Source organism: Lichenostomus cassidix, chromosome 10 (genome assembly GCF_008360975.1).
Source record: "Lichenostomus cassidix isolate B80296 chromosome 10, HeHo_3.0, whole genome shotgun sequence".
Classification (NCBI taxonomy): Eukaryota; Metazoa; Chordata; class Aves; order Passeriformes; family Meliphagidae; genus Lichenostomus; species Lichenostomus cassidix.
In genome coordinates, this window is record NC_139491.1 from 14,062,568 (window position 1) to 14,082,534 (window position 19,967).

At 41.7% G+C, this 19,967-nt stretch overlaps 1 protein-coding gene across 1 annotated transcript in view; it reads left to right on the top strand.

The window, feature by feature from the left end:
* Nucleotides 1-774: 774 nt before the first annotated feature.
* The window catches only part of CHRFAM7A (CHRNA7 (exons 5-10) and FAM7A (exons A-E) fusion), a 38,874-nt gene continuing 19,681 nt past the window's right edge, over nt 775-19,967 (top strand). Inside the window, exons 1-2 of the mRNA XM_085070768.1 lie at nt 775-1,189; nt 2,303-2,442. Coding sequence (XP_084926894.1) covers nt 1,135-1,189; nt 2,303-2,442 — 195 coding nt within the window. The 5' untranslated portion in view covers nt 775-1,134. The remainder of the gene's footprint in view (nt 1,190-2,302; nt 2,443-19,967) is intronic.

Below are 19,967 nucleotides of genomic sequence, written 5' to 3' on the forward strand. Positions count from 1 at the left end.
ACTTGAAGGGCTTGAATTTGGACTGAAAGAAATAACCGATCCACAGTCTCAAAAATGCACTTAGAGTTGCAGATGGGAACCAGAAAATCAACAAAATGCATTGAATTTTCTAGGCCTGCTTTCCAACTGTGGTGCATCACACCTGCACCGGGCAGGAGCTCAGCCACCATTTCCCTGTCTAATGTTTGTCAGCCACTAACCAGAATGCCCCTTGGCCATGGCTTTTTTCCCATATCTAGACAAAACTTCCAGCACCTGAGCCCCCAGCCCTGCATGTCTGCTGGGGATTTACCAGCCATGTGTGCAACATCATTGTGGCCACTGCCCTCCTGCCCTAGGTGTGCCCTAAGTCAAACTGCTGGCTGAGGACAGCAAAGACTGGCCCTGCCCTGGTCCCTACCCTGGCTGCCTTCCCCTTCCGCTGCCCGCCTCGCCCCCGGCAGGGGTTATCCTGCTTGGGGCACTCTGCTGCCCTTTGGGCTAATTCACGCCTCCCACAACAGCGGCATCCGCTGCTGAAGGAGAATGACCTGTGCCGAGGAGGGCAGGGGAGCGGTGGGGGGCATGCCGCTGCCCCTTGGCTCTTGGGGCAGCGCGGGCAGGGTGTGCTCCCTGGGCGGTCGGGCAGCTCTCCTCGCCTGTTCTCCTGTGCCCCAGCAGCCGGGGCTCCCCGCGGTGCCGCTGCGGGCTCGGGGAGGGCAGCGGGTGCGGGCGGGCGCGGCTGCTCGGCAGGGGAGGGGGCCGCCCCCGCTCTCGGCTCTATAATGCCGGGGCCCCCTCGTCCAGCCGCACCGCATCGCTCCGGCTGCCGCAGCAGCCTGCGAGCGGCTCTGCTCCCTCCTCTCCGGCCCGGAGACGCTCGAGGATTAGGGAAGGGAGGGAAATCCATCAGGCGACAGGCAGGGCGCGGAGGCGGGCCATCAGCATCCCTCCGCTCCGCTCCGCCCGGGCCGGCGGCGCCGTAGGGCGAGCTCCGGTGCGGGCGCAGGAAGGGGCCGAGCTGCCGGAGGTGCGCGGGGCTCCGGCGGCTCCCAGCGGCCCGGATCCGCGGCTCGGGGCTGGCGGGGCTCGGCGGGGCGAGAAGCCGCCGCTGCTGTTGGCGTGTCCGTCCCTCGCGGCGCCGGCTCTCCCGGGATGGGCCTCCAGGAGCTGGCGGTGTGGCTGCTGGCGGCGGCGGGGCTCGTGCGCGGTGAGTGAGCGCTGGCCCCGCGGGCAGCGCCGGGAGTCGCGGCGGGTCGGGCGGGGATGGCTGTCCCGGGTCCTCCTCGGCACGGTGCCTCTCCGGCCCCGGCCGTCCCCTTCTGCCCTCTCCCAGCCTCGCCGCCGCGGCGGGGCTCGCCCCCGTCCCGGGCCGCACGGAGGGCTGGCCGGAGCTGGGACCTGCCGGGAAGGGACACGGGAGATGGACAGAGCGGTGGGGATGGGTGAGCGAACTCCGTCAAGGGACTTAAATGGTGGCTGCTCCAGGGCAGAGGCTGCGGCTTTTTGTGAGGGGAGTTCAAGACTAAAAGATTGGGAAGAGGGAAGTCCGTGTGGAGTGGGACAGGGAGGGCTCCCATCCAGAGGACCTGTCCCTGTCCTGTCGCACATTTCCCTTCATTCGAAAACTGCCTCTGTCCCTGGTCTGCTCTGCTCCATTCATGTAGACCTGCTCCTTCCCTCCACAGAAAGACGGCAGAATAAGAATCCTCCCTGGATTTGAAGTGTAAAAAGGAGAGAAATCCCCGAATATTAGCACGTATATTAATGTAGTGTCTATCATCTCTGTCAGGAAGGCTGTACCCCACTTCATTTATAATCGCATGAACAGAGAACAAAGCAGAGACTACTTGCCCCGAAGAGTTCTCTGTCTGAAGCAGCCTGAGGGCAGTGTTTAGTCTAACCTGTGGCCATTTTTCTCCCATTGTCTTGCTGATGCCCTCTGCCGTATCTCTGTTCTGCTTTTCTGGTTACAGTTATGCCAGGACAGGTGTCAAATCACAGGTACTGTTTTTCCTCTTCATAATGTCTTGCTGCTGGACTGAGGGGTGCATACATTGAGAAAGCATCATTAGCATTTAGAATTAATCAGCCTGGCCAGTCAAGAAATTATCAAAGAAGCAATCCCTCTTACAGGCTAGGATGAACATTTGTGATTAGGATTTTGTTGTGGTAGGTAATGAACTATTTGAAACACAGTGGCATTTTTCTGGGAATGCAGCAGGTGTAATAATAGATACATAATATAGGAATAAAAAAGCATGCCTGAGCTTTTTCTGATGTAGAATCCTTATTATTTGTCTATTTATTCCTGTGCCTAAAGAGTCCCTGCAAGGAGAATTCCAAAGGAAGCTTTACAAGGAGCTACTGAAAAATTACAATCCACTGGAGCGACCAGTTGCAAATGATTCCCAGCCACTCACTGTCTATTTCACTCTCAGCCTCATGCAGATCATGGATGTGGTAAGTCTGTAATCTTCTGGGAAACTATTTCAAAGGGTTGATTTTTCCTTCCTAGAAGGGACATTTGAGATAGCAAAGGAAGATTACATGAAATTGGAAAGCACAAATAATTCAAGACACAATGCCAAATTTTGTCTGCCTCTTTAAAGAACTAAACTTAGAAGTAAAGTTTACCTGTTTCTTAGATCTCTTGTCAGAAATTCCCAAAACTTTTAGCAGTGCAAAATATTTCAAGGGGAGTTCAAAATGCATACTTTGCCTTTCAAATCCTTAACTATTGTTAGACCCAGCAAGCAGTGTAGTCTGGGAGGGATGTGCAAAACCAAAATTCTTGATTTCTGGTGGTCACTTAAGAGCTGCCTATTTTTGAAGGTGGAGTGGAGAGGAAATCCTGGCCAAAATCTAAGTTATGTTATATTTTTATGGCATGTGGACAAGATTGCTACATTCCCTATGCTTAACTAGCTACTGTACTTGCAACCACACTTGATTGGTGTATCAGTAGATATTCCTGTGCTGTACTTGGAAAATGCGCTTTTTGAATCTTTTTGGGTTCAAATGTGACTAATTTAAGCTTCACTCTGTCAGTGGCATAGAGATGCAACTTAGCATATAAGTGGGTTTGCAGTATTTGTTTTTACTGAATTCAACTAGCCGTGACAACTAATAAAGAAGTTGAAGTCTTAAAACTGTAGTTAACCTCAGAATTCCATTATCTGCCCATCAGATGCGTAAAGTTCAAAGCACAGAGTTAATTTCTTGTGGAGTTGTAAAATTTATTTAAAACCCATACAAAATGAAAGGGAAATATCCACAGATCACTAGCCAATCTGGGGGTTGTCAATGACTGGCAGTCTTGGCTAATATGATTCAAAAGGGAGCTTTTGATCCTGTGTGCCTTCCAAGAAACCTCCTTCATAGTCAGTAAAAAACCTTAGGTTTTGTACTGGCTGTTTAGTTCCAGCTCATTCTGCTTGCCATAAAACTCGCTGCATTTCTTTCTCAGAGGTCTGGGATTGACAGCCAAAGAAAGAAACCAACCATGAAGTAAATTAAGCTTCACGCTATAAAACAAATGAGTTTTCTTCATTGTCAACAAGAAGCAAATGCTGGTGGGAATGACAGCTACTTGCAATAACAATTACTGGTTTAACAAGCTAGAAACAAAACATGTCACCATCATACTTTCCTATAGTTTATATATTCACTTTAATGGGGTCTCAGCTGATAGCCACTAAGTCTAATTGGGAGTTAGACCTCTCCAGAGCCAATCCATCAAATCCCTGCCAGAACAGATTGAGCCAGATTAGATCCTGGTTGCTGCTATTTCTTATGTGAATCTTCCATTCCACTCTGACTTTGCTGACAGGAAGAGGGAGACAGGGTATGAAATCTTTTCTAAATACAGTGGATATTTCCTACCTCATATTTCTGGTTTTAACCTGTCCTATTAAAACTAGAAATTTTCTACCCCATGGTTGTAGATATGTTTTTCTTTTAATGGTATTGCATATCAATATGCATGCTGGTATCAGCAGTACATAATGAGGAATCTGTAAGTGCCAATTGCCCTAGCTTAGTGTAGTTCACTAGAAAATAGATTTAATTAATTGTCTAATGAGGATGCAAGCTGGCATAGTAAATTACACAAAATGTTTTTAAATGGGGACGAAAACCAATGACAGCATGAGAAAACTGCAGTTTGGGGATGCATGACCAAAGAGGAGAGCTGGGAAACCAAGGGAGTGCTTAGAGAGGAAGTGGGAGTACATGGTAGGCTTGAGATATAGCAAAGGAATTTGGAAGAAAGGTGGAATTCAGGTGGAAGAGGATGGGATGCAAAATAGAAAGACATTTGAAAGAGTGGACTTCAAAAAGAAAAATCTTAAGAGACAAAGACTAAGGCCTGCCTTAGTGGAAGGAGAGGAAGAGGGGCTAATGGATGGTCATGGCTGCTTAAGCTTCAGTACAATGTCAATAAAAAGAAAGAATAGGATGTAGAGAAGCTATTTCTTTTTCTCTCATTTTCTCCTCATGGAAAACCCTCAATCTGCACATAAAACTGGTCTTTGGCTTCTGCTTGTCTGGTATTTCAGTGCTGGCATGGAATCTCAATCTAATTTAGGTTTAGGAAAATTTCCAGCATTTTTGAGAAACAGATTATTGAAGTACACTGGTATTATATAATTCCCACACTGGAAAAAATTACAGCCACCACATTTTTAAACACTGGTAAATGTGGAGGTAAATACCTTCTAACAGTGTTGTTTCCTCTTGCAACAACCATCCCAATAATAGTATCAGAGGAGAATATTCAGCCACTGCTTATTGGTTTAGAGGGAACACTAAGAACAGACACAGCAGCAGTGCTGTTCCTACTCTGCTACATCTCATACAGAATAGTGAATGGCATAGAAAAAGAAATACAATGAGCATGGGGGTGTGAAGTTTGTGCCTAGCCTGGCATTTTTACAATAGACATACCTGTATCAACTGTAAGTTAATACAATTAAGAAAAACGTATCTGAAGGTATTTCATCCCCAAAAGTCAGAAGATGAAAACTTAGAAATTAATGTAAAATGGTCACACATTTATATTGCAAATGACTGCTTAGCGACACAAACATGAGGAACTGGAATACACTGAGATACAGAGTGATAGTTCAAACTCAATTTTTACTGCTATCTAAATGAGTAGAAAAATCACAGTCTTATTTTAGTCTGGAAAGGGCCTCTAGAGGTGATCTTGTCCACTCCCCTGCTGTAAAGATGTCTTAAATAGATCATGTTACTCAGGATTGTGTCCAGTCAAGTACTGACCATTTCCACAGCAAGAGTTTCCACAGCCTCCCTGGGCAGCCTGTTTCAGTATTAATTTACCATCATGGTAGATTTTTTTCCTAACATCTAAGCACAACTTCCTAATTTTCAATTTGGGACCAGCACTAAAAGATGCTTTCAGGAAAATGAGACACCTTGTCTTCTTCAATAAAATGGGGTACAGGGCAAAAAGGTACTTTTGGTGAAGTACTCCAGATTTCTCGACCCTTTGCAGCAAGGTGTGTATATTTCTGATAACACAGCAGAAAGCTAGAAAATAAAGTCTTGGTAAACCCACATGGCAGAACTCGTTATTAGAGTAGCTGTCAATGGTTCACTCTCAATATATGAGATTTAGCTACATGGTGAGATTTCCCAGGAAACTGTACTGAGTCACTGTTTTCCTTTCCTTTCATCTGAAAGATAGAATAAGTAATATTTTTATTAAATTTGCATATGTCATAAGCTTGGGAGGTATTCAGAGAATATGGAAGGCAAACCTAGAATTTAATAGTCTTGTAAATCTAGGACTGGTTTGACCCAATTTTTGTCAATTTTTTTTTTAAAGCATTTTTTTTTTTCAATTTTCTTCACATTTATGTGAGATTTTGAACATTATAGTTTAAGAAATATTTGGATGTGTTGGAAATGATCCATCTGCTGAAGGCTTTGATTTATTGAAGGAATTTAATTGGATGCCTAAGTGCTTTCTTAACTGGAACCAGAGACAGGTCAGTAATACTTCTGTATAAGGAGAGATTTGTATTATATTTATAATTCCATCAACTGAGTCCAGACTCTCCCTGTACTAGATGATGTGTAAACACAGATGAAAAGATAGTCTTTGTTCCAAAACATTTACGAACTATATTTTGATAGACTAGATTTTTTTTACCATCAGAATTATTCATATCATAAGAACTGTTGACACTTAAAAGGCAGTGTTAAATAAAACTTTAGCATAAAAACGTTCAAGTTAAGGCTAGAAGAATTACTTCACTGTAATCAGACCAATGGCTTTCTGATATTCATTTTCATTAATATATGGCTTAGATTTTTCTAAGGAATTTTAGAAATTTACAATTGTTTGAAACATTACTGTTTTCTGTAGCTTTCTGGTTTGACTCTAGAATTTTTACCAGCTTTCTATGTGGGACTTGGGGTAGCACTTTGGGAGTGTTCTAAGCTTATCTTGGCCTTTGCTACTGGCAGAGCTCTCCCTGAGTTCTGGGCTCATAGTCCCACAGCTTTGGCTTGCCCAGGGCCTCTCTGAATTAGAGTTCCCCATCCTTTTTTGAGGGAACATTTCTCTACATGACCTGTACTTTGGCTTTAGATTCGCTTAAGCTGCTCACAAAAGTACCTGTGGTGGTTCTTCACTTAAAAAATTGTACATTAAAAAAAACCAAGCAAGCTGTATCTCTGATTTAAGTTACAAAGCTTGGGAGAATGCTGGATCAATACTATCTTAGCTTGTGACTTCTTCAACAAGACTCATGGTGACAAACATTTTGGTGGGTATGAGTGTGCCCATTTTGGTCTCCTCTGATCATAAATTAGTTAATTTTTTTTTACTAGCTGAAGAATCAACATTTAATAATTTATTTAAGAAAGTTGAATTAAGCTACTTTATCTACATGAATACTGAAATTCTTACTTGTGTTGCATAACAGTATTTAGTTAGGAATCTTTCCTGGTGCCTGCAGATGCTGGCTAATTAAATCATTTACTACACAACAGTTTTAGCTTATTTTCCATTTTCTCCTGTTTCTTTTTTAAAAATTTCTAGTTAGGGGAAAGAAAAGCGCTGAATAGTTGTTTGTATGTAGTGAGCAGCAGCAGAATCTCAAGAGAAATCCTGTTCCTTTAGGCTGTTCAGCTCACTTGTGCAGACCAAAGGATAAATGAAAGCATGCAAACTTTTTACATTTATCTGAACTTAGTCAAAGTTTGCTTATCCTACATTGCCCTTGGTTACTTGCATGCCTTAGTTTCATATATTGAAGGGCTTTTGTCCTTGTTTCGTTTTCCAAAGTGAAGTGATCCAGCTGACTTCAATGACTTACATACAATGCTTTGCAAAGGTTCTGCATAAGGATCTGCAGTTCAGTGTTTGCAATCCAATACCCTGGACCCACTGGGCAAGATAGTAATGTGAAATATCTTGAAATTTTAAAAAGAAAATTATGTTGTCATTCAAAAGAAGCAGAGCAGCTTCTGTAAAGGAACAGACTATAAAACAAACATCTTTCCCGCCAAAAAAGGAAAAAAAAAAAAGAAATTTAAATCTGGAAGAAGGAATAAAACAACCAAATCAAGAGGCTCATTGAGAAATGGTGCTAACGAAGTTCCTAAGCTGTTTATCAGGCCTCAGCAGCCTCTTTGCAAACAATGGCTGTGGCAGAAACTCATCAAATCTGCATTATTCTTTTAATTTTAGCTTTCGTGTACATTAGAAAATGTGTCTCCAAGCTTTATTTTCTTCTCAGTTTGCTGCTTGATCTTTATTCCTGCTATGCTAAAGGGAGAAACTGCACTTTGATCTTGCAGCCATTTCCATTCTACCATAATTTATTCCTGAGAGTTTAGAAAACTGGAAAGGTGCTGGGATACGCTTTCTGGTATTTTTAGTTAGTTTAATACCATGAAAATTACTGGATTATAACAGAAAACAGAGTATTCTATTTTTCCATGAAATGTGAAGAACAGATCAGACAGGAGTCTAAAATATTCTGGTAATTGATCTACTTTACCAAGCAGACAACACCTCTCCCTACCCTACTGTGGTGAGATACTAATATACTAACAGAAACTGCAGCCTTATTTCTGTGATATTTGTCCATCTTTCCTGTGCTTCCAAATATCTTCTGGATTTTTTAACTATTCCGTCAGCATCTTTCTTTTACCTACTCTTCTCAAACAGTGTTAGATCTGGAAAGATATTTTAAACACAGGAGGATGTGTAGGATGGAATGGGAAGCAATGAATGTACACTAATTAAAGAGAGTTTGCAGGAAGGAAAAAAGGACTGACTAAAGGCTATAAAAAAACCTCCTCATAATAGTTCGCTTGAGGACATTAGAGATGTTCATTGTATGAGAAAATCAGAACTTCTGTTCTGCTTTCTGGTTCCACAGGAGAGATGTTTGGAACTTTTTTATAATACAAATCTGCTGGGGTTTTTCTGCTTGTGTGGGTTTTCTTTTTAATGAGACTAAAGTGAAGCCGTTTCTCAAACATTTTTCTTATTTTTGTGATATAAATTATCAGCATGAATCATAACAATTAAGTACCTCACATTTGTTTTCTAACTGCATTGGTATGGACACCCCATTAACTTAAGAAGTGACTAAACATCTACTTCTATGTCACTTGTGATGAAAAAGGCTTGTAAGCTTCCTGTGAAAAGCATGGCTAAGGTGCAAGGAAACAAATTGCTCTGTGACACTGCTGTAGAGCACAGAGCCCGCCACATAAAGCTTTCACATTTTTACACAGGGCCTCTTACTAGAACGACAGAACCTGCAAAGTCACATCATCTAGTAATTATTAGTAGTCCTCACTAATAAGCTAATGAAATCAAATTACAGTGCAAGATGTAATTCCTGGGAGTCAGATCTGGCTAATACTTGGTCTTAGACAAAGCTTTTAATTCACAGAAGTTTGGGACTGAAATGAATATAACTCCCTGTAATAGTCAGAATTATTGCTCTTTTTTTTAAAAAGACTCTCATGTTCAAGTACCAGACAATACATAATGCCACTATTTAATACACAAGTTCATATATTTTGTTTTGACCAATATGGATCAGCTTGTTACGGTCTGTGGTAATTCATATGAAAAGATTGAGAGACCCTTATTTTTCCTCCTAAATGTTCTTGTCCTTGGACAGTGGAACTCCAGTGACCTGCACTGGCCGAGGGTCTGGCTCCATGAAGTGCAAGTACCAGCTGAGCACTGGCAGTCCCTGTGCCTGCTGAGTGGTTTCCCTGCTGCCACGTTCCGGGCAGAGCCGCAGGCTCAGTCCCAGCCCAGGGGGAGCTGTGTGTGTGGTTTGGTCTCTGCTCGTCTGCAGCGCCTTTGCACTCGCACAGACCAATTACATGCTCCATAAACCTGCTGCTCCTTGGGAAAGCCTCTTTTGCTGTGCACAGACAGGGGAGCTGCCTTGGTTCCCCCTGGGCTTGCTTTGCCCCTGACTGCAGTGTCAACATACACCGAGAAGGGAGTTCAAGTGCAGGTGGCTGCCCCTGCTGAGCCCATTTCTTTTCTGGGAAGGCTTCTGGAAGCGCTGTGGGAGGATGCTGTGGGCTGGGTGAATTACGTGGGGAAAAGCAACTCCCAAGTAACCATCACGGCCTCAGCCCCACTCCCGTAGTGTGATCTGTGTGGGTCTACAAGTTGGCAGGAATGTGCTGCAGCAATTTCAGGGATGATGGCAAGGGAAGGCAGAAGTGCTGCTAAAGCAAGGTGATATTTCTGCTTCTGTTCTGTCTCTGCTCAGGGCTGCATTCTCAGAGCCCTGCAGATACAGTGCCTGCTTTTCACTCAGCAAAGCACACACTATCAAAAGTTACCAGTCATTTACAAATCTAATATTGCTGACAGCAGTTCAATAAAGTATTGTCAATGGATTGGAAGAAACAATTCTATATCTATGAACAGCATATTAACATAAAAACATTCAAATGTTAATTATTTCAAATGTTAATTACTTCAAATTTAGATGATACAGATGTGAATTCTTCAGTTTCTTCTGAACTCCTCACACCATATTTGCCTGAATAGACTGCTAAACAATCCAACTGTTCCCAATCTAAATATATCGCTGAGTTACAAAAATGGAAAAGAAAGAAAGACAAAAAAAAGAGATCTCACAATGGGTTGGCAGCAGGGAGCCTATTTGTACAAGAGCTTATATAGAAAAAGAAATCTTTTAAAATCCACTTAGAATTTTAATTACTTAAATAATTTATTTTACTGTGTTAACCAATTTATTTTTAATTTATTCAAAATTAAAAGATTAATTTTCTAAGAATAACCAGAAGCAGCCTGAAGTAAATGTCTATTCAGATTTAACCTTCACTTGTGCTTGCATTTTCATGCCTGTTATTGCAACCAGAATTTGATTTGTAAAAAGGAAAGGCTGGTAACCTTGGCATCAACAACAGCTAACTGTGAAGTACTAAGAGCATGGCATGAAGCCATGTTGTTGCTCATTGGCAGTAAGATAAGAATATGATATTCATCCAGTTCATCTCTCCCAAATCATCTGGTAGCTATGTGAAGCCACATTTGCATGGTATATAATCCTGTCTCCTCATTCCTTATGTGTTCCTCATAAAAAACCGCCCTGAAGGGAAGATGATCAATAACCATGTGCAGAGCTGGGGGACCCATGCACATGTTCAATTATACAGCACTGCTACTTTGAACTTTTATTGGCTTATTTTCTGCATTTAGTCAGGAGTGTTTGCATGTTTCTGTGCGTGGCATCCCCTTAATTACTCTAGGTAACTACACAGGTGTGCTGGTTTAGGGTTTGAGAGGAAGGTAGGAATGAAGCCTCTTACCCACCATCACCAAAACTACTAAATGCAAGAATGAGGACAGGAAAAGTAATGAGCACTGACAGAGCTCAGGAAATTCAGATGAGCATTTTTATGGATTTGGAGTGCTCACTCCATCTCTGTCCCCACAGATGGAAATAATCTTTTCACAGAGGAGAATTTGCTCTTTTGTGTTGTGCAAAATGCAGCCTGAAGGACCGTGTAGGTGTTCTGACATTTCAGTCATGACGCTTGTTGCATTTGTGAGGAAACAGAGATATGGTTGATTTTTGTCAAAGTGTTCCTCTCAGCTAAGCTCATAGTTTCTCAGTGCCTTTGTAAGTGATTTTCTACAAGCATATAAGAGAAGTGGGGACCGGATGGATATTAATGGAAAGCTGGAAAGGAAGACCCTTAAAAGAGGACTCTCAAATGTGTCTGTCTGAGGACGTAGGGTAAGGAATAACTAGAACTTCTGTAAAATGATTCATCCTCTTGAATTATTGAAGTCTTAGTACTTCTGTGTGAAGAGGTGCAGAGACATTCAACAGGATAAACAATGTATTTTGTACTCTGCCCTTCCCCAGGAAATGCTTTAATTGCCATGGTGATGTCTGTGCTATATCCTAGATTGAACAGAGAGCCCAAGACATTGAAAATAACGGGTAATGTTACAAATCACAGGAATTTTGGGGCAACTCCTTCTTTCTTAATTTTCCTATACTTGGAAAGATGGAGGTAGGATGTAGTATGGTTAGAGAGACTGTCTGGGATGAGTAATAGCACTTTGCTATCTGATCCTCTGAAGCTGGTTTTACCTACAGCCATTTGTAGTGCACAGAGCTATTCCTTGTGTTTGTGAAAGATGCCTCTGTCTCTGTGGCTCTGGTGTTCCTTGAGGGCTTCAGCTGATGTTAAATCATGGAATATATGCTCTGGTCAGGTGTGGAAATTTTTGTTGCTGTCATTCACAGAAACAGGACAGATGAATGCCAGCAGCAGGCTGGTGCTGGAGCTGTGTGCTCTGATCACACATGGGGAGGAAGAGAAAGCTTTGCATTCAGTTCCTTTTCTCCCGTAACTTTCTCTTCCCTCCTTCTCTTCCTATGTGTGAAGAAATCACACATACTTTCCTTCCACTTTAGTCTGCTGGTACATTCAAGTGAAACAACCTTTCAGTTTTGGTGTTTTGCAGCTAACCCCTAGGAAAATAAATCAAGTTCAAAAGCTTTGATTGCCTCTGGTTTTCCCACTATCTAATGAGTGGCTCTGTTGTTTGGTCCTATCTTGTTTGGTAGTTTCCAGGTTCCAGCATGTGATCAGAGCTGGGATGCCTATCTGTGTCAGACTGGCAATGGTAATCACCACCTAGAGCCAATATTTAACACTAATTCAGGGTTCAGTCCTCCCAACAGGAGTCTGTGACAAAATACAGTGGAATCAAGAATTATTTGTAAATAAAGCAACAGAACACAGGTATTATTTTCCATGTTTACAATAAATTTAACTGCACTTCGAGCTCTATGCTATATTTAAAAATTGAACTGAGGGAATACTACAATTTATCACGGAAATTCATAAGGTAACTTGAAAAATGCAACTTGGTCTTCAAAAATCTTTTTTTCACGCAAGATGTGCTGATGTATGTGATTAGTTATGCTGTACTCTGCTCATTTCATACACCTTATCCCTGCTTGTCTTTGCAAAGATGAGTGTGTTCATATCTAAATACAATCTCTTGTTAACAATGATGTACTGGAAAAAAAAAAAAGACAGACTGCTGTTACAATTACGTCCCTGTGGTTACAAAAATGGTACATTATGAGGCTCTTACACATATTTATAATCTCAGCTTCTTTTTCCTGGAATTCAGTGAAAGCCACTTCTCCAGCCCACTGCCAGGACAAAGCCCTGAGAGCACAACTCTCAGACCTACTAGAGCATATCTGGAACATAAAGACTTTCCTACATCCTGAGAAGGCTCCTCCCACAGATGCTCTGCTCAGAGTTAAGGTTACTCTTTTATGGTCTTTCTGCAGTAGCTTTTCGCTGTGTAAAATTTGCATCCATCTGAGGAGATGTGTATGGTTTGAGCAAACTCTGCTTTTCTTTTAAAGCAAGATCAAGTAATTGGGGAGAAAGCGAATGCTTTTTGCAAAAGCGTGTAAGATGAATTGGTGTGGAGAAAATGCTTTTTCAGACACAAATAGTGCATTAAAAAAAAAAAAGCAAAACAAACAACTGCCCTCAGAGCTCACCTGAATTAGGTTAAGCAACATAATCAAACTCCTTATCTCATACTCCAAACTCAACATGAACCCAGGTAAAATTCAAATTGTATTTTTCTAATTTTTAAGAAAAACATTGAGTTATTCAAAAGGCCAAAAAGGAACATCTACTCCTATCTCAGCAGCACAGAATGCTCTAGTAATATTTTAGTACTTGAACTTTAGGAACTTTTCAATTTTCACAGCACTTTAGTTCTAAGAAGAAGCATACTTGTCTGTTGTATTCAAGTTTACTTCCTCCCTGTTTTGTTTCACTCTGTGTACACCCGAACAGTACATGGGACGAGGAACTCCAGGCTTCAATACCCATGCAGAAAATCCCCATTTTTTTGGCCTTCCACATAGGTAAAACCCTACAGTTACTAATCTCAATTGTAACCACGTGTAAGCTGATAGTAAACGTTGTATTAAATATGTGCTGGCTCAAGTGTTAAACACAGAGCAGAGCTGTGGGCACCTGTCCACCACTGTCACCTGGAGGTTTCCTTTCCTCCTCTGCCATTCCCTCCCTCCCAGCTGCTGGATGCTGTTCCTCAGGAGTGTGGCCCAGTGACTTGCAGAGCATCCTATTGCAGTTTCTATTCCATGGAACCAGGAGCTCGCTGTGGCCAAAGCATGGCCTCTGCACGCCCTGTCCCAGAACAAACCTGCACCCAGCACCAGGGGCTGCTTTCCACTCACACTGAGCTCACACTGCCCTGCTCAGCCTGGCCCTTCTCTTAGTAGAGATGCACAATTTTCCTTGTGTTTAATTTGCTGAAAATAATGTGCTTGTAGGTTAGAAGGAAGATTTACAAAGTAATTTTAAAAAATTAATTTTTTTTCTATTAATATATTTACATTTATAATAATTTAATTAACAAACACCCCAAAATAGAATAAATAGCCTGAACAGTTTCACGTGCTCCTGACGGGACATATTTACAAGCTATCAGGACAGGAAAATTCTCATAAACGCTAAGCAGCACATTCCATAAAGTAATTTAAAAAATGGCATTATATGTATATACATAGGCCAGCCTGGATGTGTGCATTTCAAAGCAAAATGATATAAATAAGTATTGCTTTGAAATAAAGCTTCCATATCTTGGACTTTAAACATTGCAGGCTAATTAAGGAAACATTTCTGAAGATAGGATATATTTTGAAGGTGAGAAGCTGCACAAAATTGAAGTAACAGCAAGAAGTAACACCACCAGAGCACTGTGCTAAGAAGAGGTAACTTCTGGAATGTTTGGTTTATACAGCATTGTTTCTAGTAAGTGAGGCCCACTCCTCGATTTACAGAAGAAATAATTCTAGTAAACAAGGCCAGGCAGATGAATTAATGATTGTAGGACATGGTTCCAAAACAAAACAATAAATAAATAGAATGAGAGTGCAGAATCAGTCCTTAATCCCACCTGTCCCATGTAAGAAGCTTCACTGGATTAACAATATTCCTCTCCTACAAATATTTTAAATTTGTTTATAAAATTGAGCTAACACATACACTAGTCATTAGCCCTAAATCTCAGCTTTTCCACAAACACTCTTACACTTCATTCTCTTTTCCTGCTGTACATTCTAGCCTTGGTTCTTGTTCAGATCTGCCACAGCACTCACAGGATTCAAAGAGGAAACAGAGGGACTGGCACTGCATCTGGTACTGCCACTCTGTCCTTCAGGATTATGGAACAAGCTTAGGACAGCAGACTGAGTTGAGAATATGCCTGGCATGGTTTAACCCCAGCCAGAAACTTTAAACACCGCATGCAGCTGCTCGCTCAGGCTCCTCCCCTGGTGGGCAGGATAATTAGAAAGAAAAGATACACACAGGTTGAAGTAAGAACAATTGAATAAGTGAAACCAGCCCAAACCAGGAAAATGCTGAAGATTTAGGGAACTTCAATAAACTTTACTCACTGTATCACAAATTAATGTGAGGAGGAAGTGTCCCTAGAGGGGAAACTCTGTTTCCCATAGATAACACTTAAGTATCTTAGTCCCAGAATAGCCATTTATTGCCTTGCTCCTCATTAAATTTACAGTCCAAAGTCAACTTCCTTAAAAATCAAAATGGATAATGGCAGCAATCTGTGCCAGTCTGTGTTATCTCTATCAACAAAACTCCACTTTTCCTAGTCAGGAGTAATTCTCCCGAGCCATTCTTTACTTCAAAGATCTCCAGCATGCAGATTGTATGAGGAGCCATTCGTATGCCATCCATCTCAAATCTAATAAACCTAAGAGCTCAGTGGAAGTGCCGTTTTCAAATTTCATTTTAATTAACTGCTCACATTTTGGTTGGCCTTTGTAGTTTAATTCTTTGATTAAAAAAAGCTAGGAAAAATGAAAGATCAAGAAGCACACCAAGTAATGAAGACATTTTCAGGCTGGTTTTGGAGATTTCACTGCAAAACTCACCTTAATGCTACAGGACATATTTAACTAAATCCTAAGCACAGCTGCAGTTATCCCTAAAGGTCTGAAGGAGCCAGAGTGAGAGCTAGTGGTGAGAGTCAGGCAGGTATCATCTTAGCTATGGAGGTGCCTCGGGCTGAAATTGCTTTGAAGTTAAATTTGGAAAAGAAGGTGATGTCCTAAACATCTTAACCTTTCACTAACATCGCTAGTTAGTGGCTGAGTATGAAACAATGAAGACAACTTTCAGGAGATTCTTTGTACCAGCAGAATAAGGGCAAATGAGCAGCTGATGGAAAGGGAATGGCCCTCATCTTACATTAAAACCCCAAGGCCATGCAGAATTGGCCCAACATCCTGACTGTGCTGTTAAGCTCTGGCTGAATAACAGTTTGCAACAGTTGCTGTAGTTTTGCAAGAGCGTGGCTTCCCAGCTGGAGGCTCTACCACTACAAGATTTAGTCATAAATGCCAGAGCTCTGTTTTTATACAAAAATGTCACTGGTATGGCAAAAGTCAGAACAGCAAATAAAAATGTATGTTTAAGTTTGAAATGGTCTAAAAAAAAATGCAGTGCAACAGTGAAAATTTATATTTTCCATTTCTGACATTTTATTGAATAATTTTCTGTCTTTTGCACCTATGTTTAAGAAATCAGAAACATTCTGTGGTCTATTCCTGATGTTGAATCTCACATACCGGATCATGGAATATTATTCATATTATTTATGCAGTGGTAATAACTGTTTACTCAGCACTTTCTGCATAATTAGAAATATGTGCTGTAAGCTGAGTCAAAACCATTTTACTACATAAAAAGGTCTATTACTGACCACTGGAGAAGTGAAGGGTAATTGCCATGGCCTGTTCTTTTCATGGTGAAAGGGAAGTCAGGTGGGGCATCAGCCGTTCCAATCTTTTATTTCATAAATTGTGTACACTGACTTTTTCTTCAAATTTATATTGCTTGAACAACCTGTTTCACAATGACAACTCTTTGTTTGGCATTTTATTCCGATACAAACCTCCCCAAAGTTCTTAATTCCCTCTACTACATTCTTCAAGATCAAGACTGGCTACAGCTTCAGCCCACACCTCTGGGTGATTGGGGTAGTCCTTGGCCAGCGGCTGCAGTGTTTATTTCAATGTCCCTGCAGAAGCCCCAGGATGGCTTTTTTAAGTACCTGCTTTTTATTCTCACCACTGAGATAGCAAAATTCAATTTTGCCTGTGTGACTAAGAAGCCTTGAGACACCTTTAATAGAAAAGTTTGGCTTTAACCTTGGTACATGAGGAGAGGATATTTTCAATAGACCCCCATGTGGACTTGATGCTAGTAAGACTGAGAGGTCACCATGCTGCTTTCAGCGCTGCAGGTGGGTGCAGCTGGAGCAGACACTGCTCTGGCCTCTCCTGCAGGTTGGCCACTCAGGTGCTGCTGTGCACCAGCACCATGGGCAGGAATGGGAACTCCAGCCCTTTCACTACTCTCCATAACTTTGGAGATCTTGGATTCATCCTGTCATTATGGCTGCCTGAAGTATGGATGTAACATCAATTGTTTGTCACCTGGTCATTTTATGAGTGCTCAACTCACCCTCCAGCTCATCCTCTCAGTACTAATCCTGTAAGAATTCAGGCTTTTGCACCTGATACAGTTTAGTTTCACCTCATACAGCTTAATGCATGGCCCTAAAAAGGAACAGGAAGAAAACTCCAAGCTGTGTGAAGCAAAAATTAAACAAAACAGGATTTTAAATGGGGGGGGGAGTGAGATGTCATTAGGCACAGGTAATTTGCCATTGAGGATCAGAAGATGTTGAGAATGTTTAATGAGCAAGTGCTGAGACAATACAGGCTAATGAACTGACTAACCTGCTGGTTTCAGTAGGATGATATTCAAGCACACAAAAGTGAAAATCAGTAAAGGAAGTGTCTTACATGTCTCTCACCAGCTGTCAGGGTGTTGTTAACTTCAGACTACAGTTATTAGCTTCAGATTTGCTAGAGGGTATCAATCAGGAACATAGCATTATGCTGTAACAAGTGATGTCTCAAAATGTTCTTACAAAGTCTTTATTAAAGTTCAAAGTAATTGAAGCCCAGTTCAAAGAGCCAATAAAGAATCTAAATTTGAAGCGCAGAAATTACAGCTCATAGATTTTAGTCAGGACATCACTATGCAAGTGCCCTGGAAATTTGTGTTTCTTGCTAGGTGCTGCACACCACTCTCTAGGCATGAAGTTTTATTTTAGCTCTTTTTCCCCTTGCAATTGCCACATAGTTTTTCTAGCATGGATGCTACCAGTGCTGAAATCCATTTGAAAGTCAACAGACATCCTTACAAAGTTTGTAAGGTCCAGGCTAACATCCTTCACAAAGCATTGTCAAGTTTCTATCTCTTCTTTTATATATTCTGATGAACACAGGGTAAGGGAAGGATAATTTGAGACTCTGGTAACTGTGTTTCCAAATGTGATCAGTCTGGTGGATTGTATAAATTGAAAAAAACAGACAAAACCAGGAGTGGGAACTTGAAGAATGGAGACTGTGCAATTTCCTTCAAAGACCTGCAGAAATTATTACCTCTACCTTCAAAAATGAATGAAGGACCATTAAAATCTCCTGAAGTCAGCTACTTGCCCTTCATTAACTGCACTGCCACAAGATAACACGACAAGCAGCTCAGTAGCAATTTGCCATCTGCCCTCACAGATCCTGACTGCAGTTATGGATAGAGTAGACCAAAGCAGCCCCCCACCCATGTCCCACTGTGCCAAGGAAACCTAACTCTCCATTAGCAGGGCTACTTGGCCAGCAGTGTCTGAACGGCAAGTAACCTAAAGAGGTAGGTACGGAGGAAAAACCACACCAATCCAAACAACATGACATAATGTCTAGTCTCATTGTCTGTTGGGAAGGTTGTCCAACATCTCAGATTATATTGTGAAGCCATTTTTCTTTTCACCTGTATAGCAAAAAGAGTTTGTAATAGGAGCTGCCTTGTTTTTGTGTTCAAAACACAGATCGTGTTCTGTAAGTGTTTACAAAATAGAGTGACAAAAGCTGGTGAAGTTCTATGAAGCATTTCAAGCCCACCCATCATTTTATGCACAGGTACTGCACAACTCTGATGAAAAGAGTGTTAATGTAGTTTGCATATGTGAAGCATATATAACTATCCAAAAACTCTCCTAAGCAGGGAGAAACCCTACAGGATGTCTCCTGCCCCACCTTTCACCAGCTTCACTTAGGGCTACAGGGAGTGACAAACACTCTAAAACAAGAATCTTTCCTCTAGTTTTGGGTGAGTCAATCCAATAACGACTAAAATGTGGGAAATCATTTGCTCCAACAAGCAGTATTAAAAACCCAAAACACTGCCATAAACCAAGCCTCAGCAGGCAGTAAAATTTTTATAGCTGAGGAGCAATGGTATGATTTGTGATTCAAACACTGATGGAACCTTAAATATAGTGATCCAAGTGAAAGTTACTTAGTTCATATGTAACCCTCTTTCAGGCACTAAATGCTTAAAATGACAGAAAGAAACACCATGAAAACAGCATGGGCAATCTTCACTTAGGGCTTGTCTTCACTGTACAAGTTACATTTGAGTCAGTGCTCTCAGAGTAGGCTCTTTGAGATAGGTTTGAGTGAAAGATCACACTTCAGAGTAACTCTTGGCTTTCAGACTACGCTTGCAGAGTGTCCTGCAGGCCAACCTGTGATGGCTCTGCTCTGTGCCTGGCAGTGGCAGGCAGCTGAATCATTCTGCCAGCAGCACAGCTGGCTTAAAAGTCTGCTGTCCCCCTCAGCTCTGCTGCTTTGAGTTCTCAGTGGTGGCTCTAGCCTGGGTCTGTGATGTGTGCTGATAGCAGAGCTCTCCTGCTACTCCTAAAATAGTTCGTGTGCTGTGCTGTGGGCTCAAGCCCTCCCAGCAGATCCCCACGGTGCAGCAGCAGCTCAAGCACCAGCAACACTCTGGCTTTAGTACAATCTTTTTCTAGTTGCTGAAAAAGACTTTTTGAAACATCACTAGTTTAAAGCTGGGGCCATTCATGTGTAGAAAGAGATCACACTGGGAATAAAATGTGAGTTTAACTCAGGATTTAACCATGCAGGAGTACATGCCATTTAGCTAATAGTCCTGAAACAGGCTTCCCACAACATAATGGATTTTGAATTGCTCTGCACCTCTGAGTAGCCAGTTATGCCTGTGCAGAGAAACCACACAGCAGTGGTGCTCTCAGCTTTGCTCAGGTGCTGAGCTGGGACATTGCATTATAGGAACTTGTCATGTTCACCTGGGACAGCACAAAAAGCTTTGAGAAAATGCTATCAAACTTTGGATGATAAGTTATCATTGGCAGTATTTACCTCTCACCTAAAATTGACTATGGTGAATAGAAACATGCAGGTTTTACATGTCCTTAACTAGCAATACTTCTCAATAGACTTTGG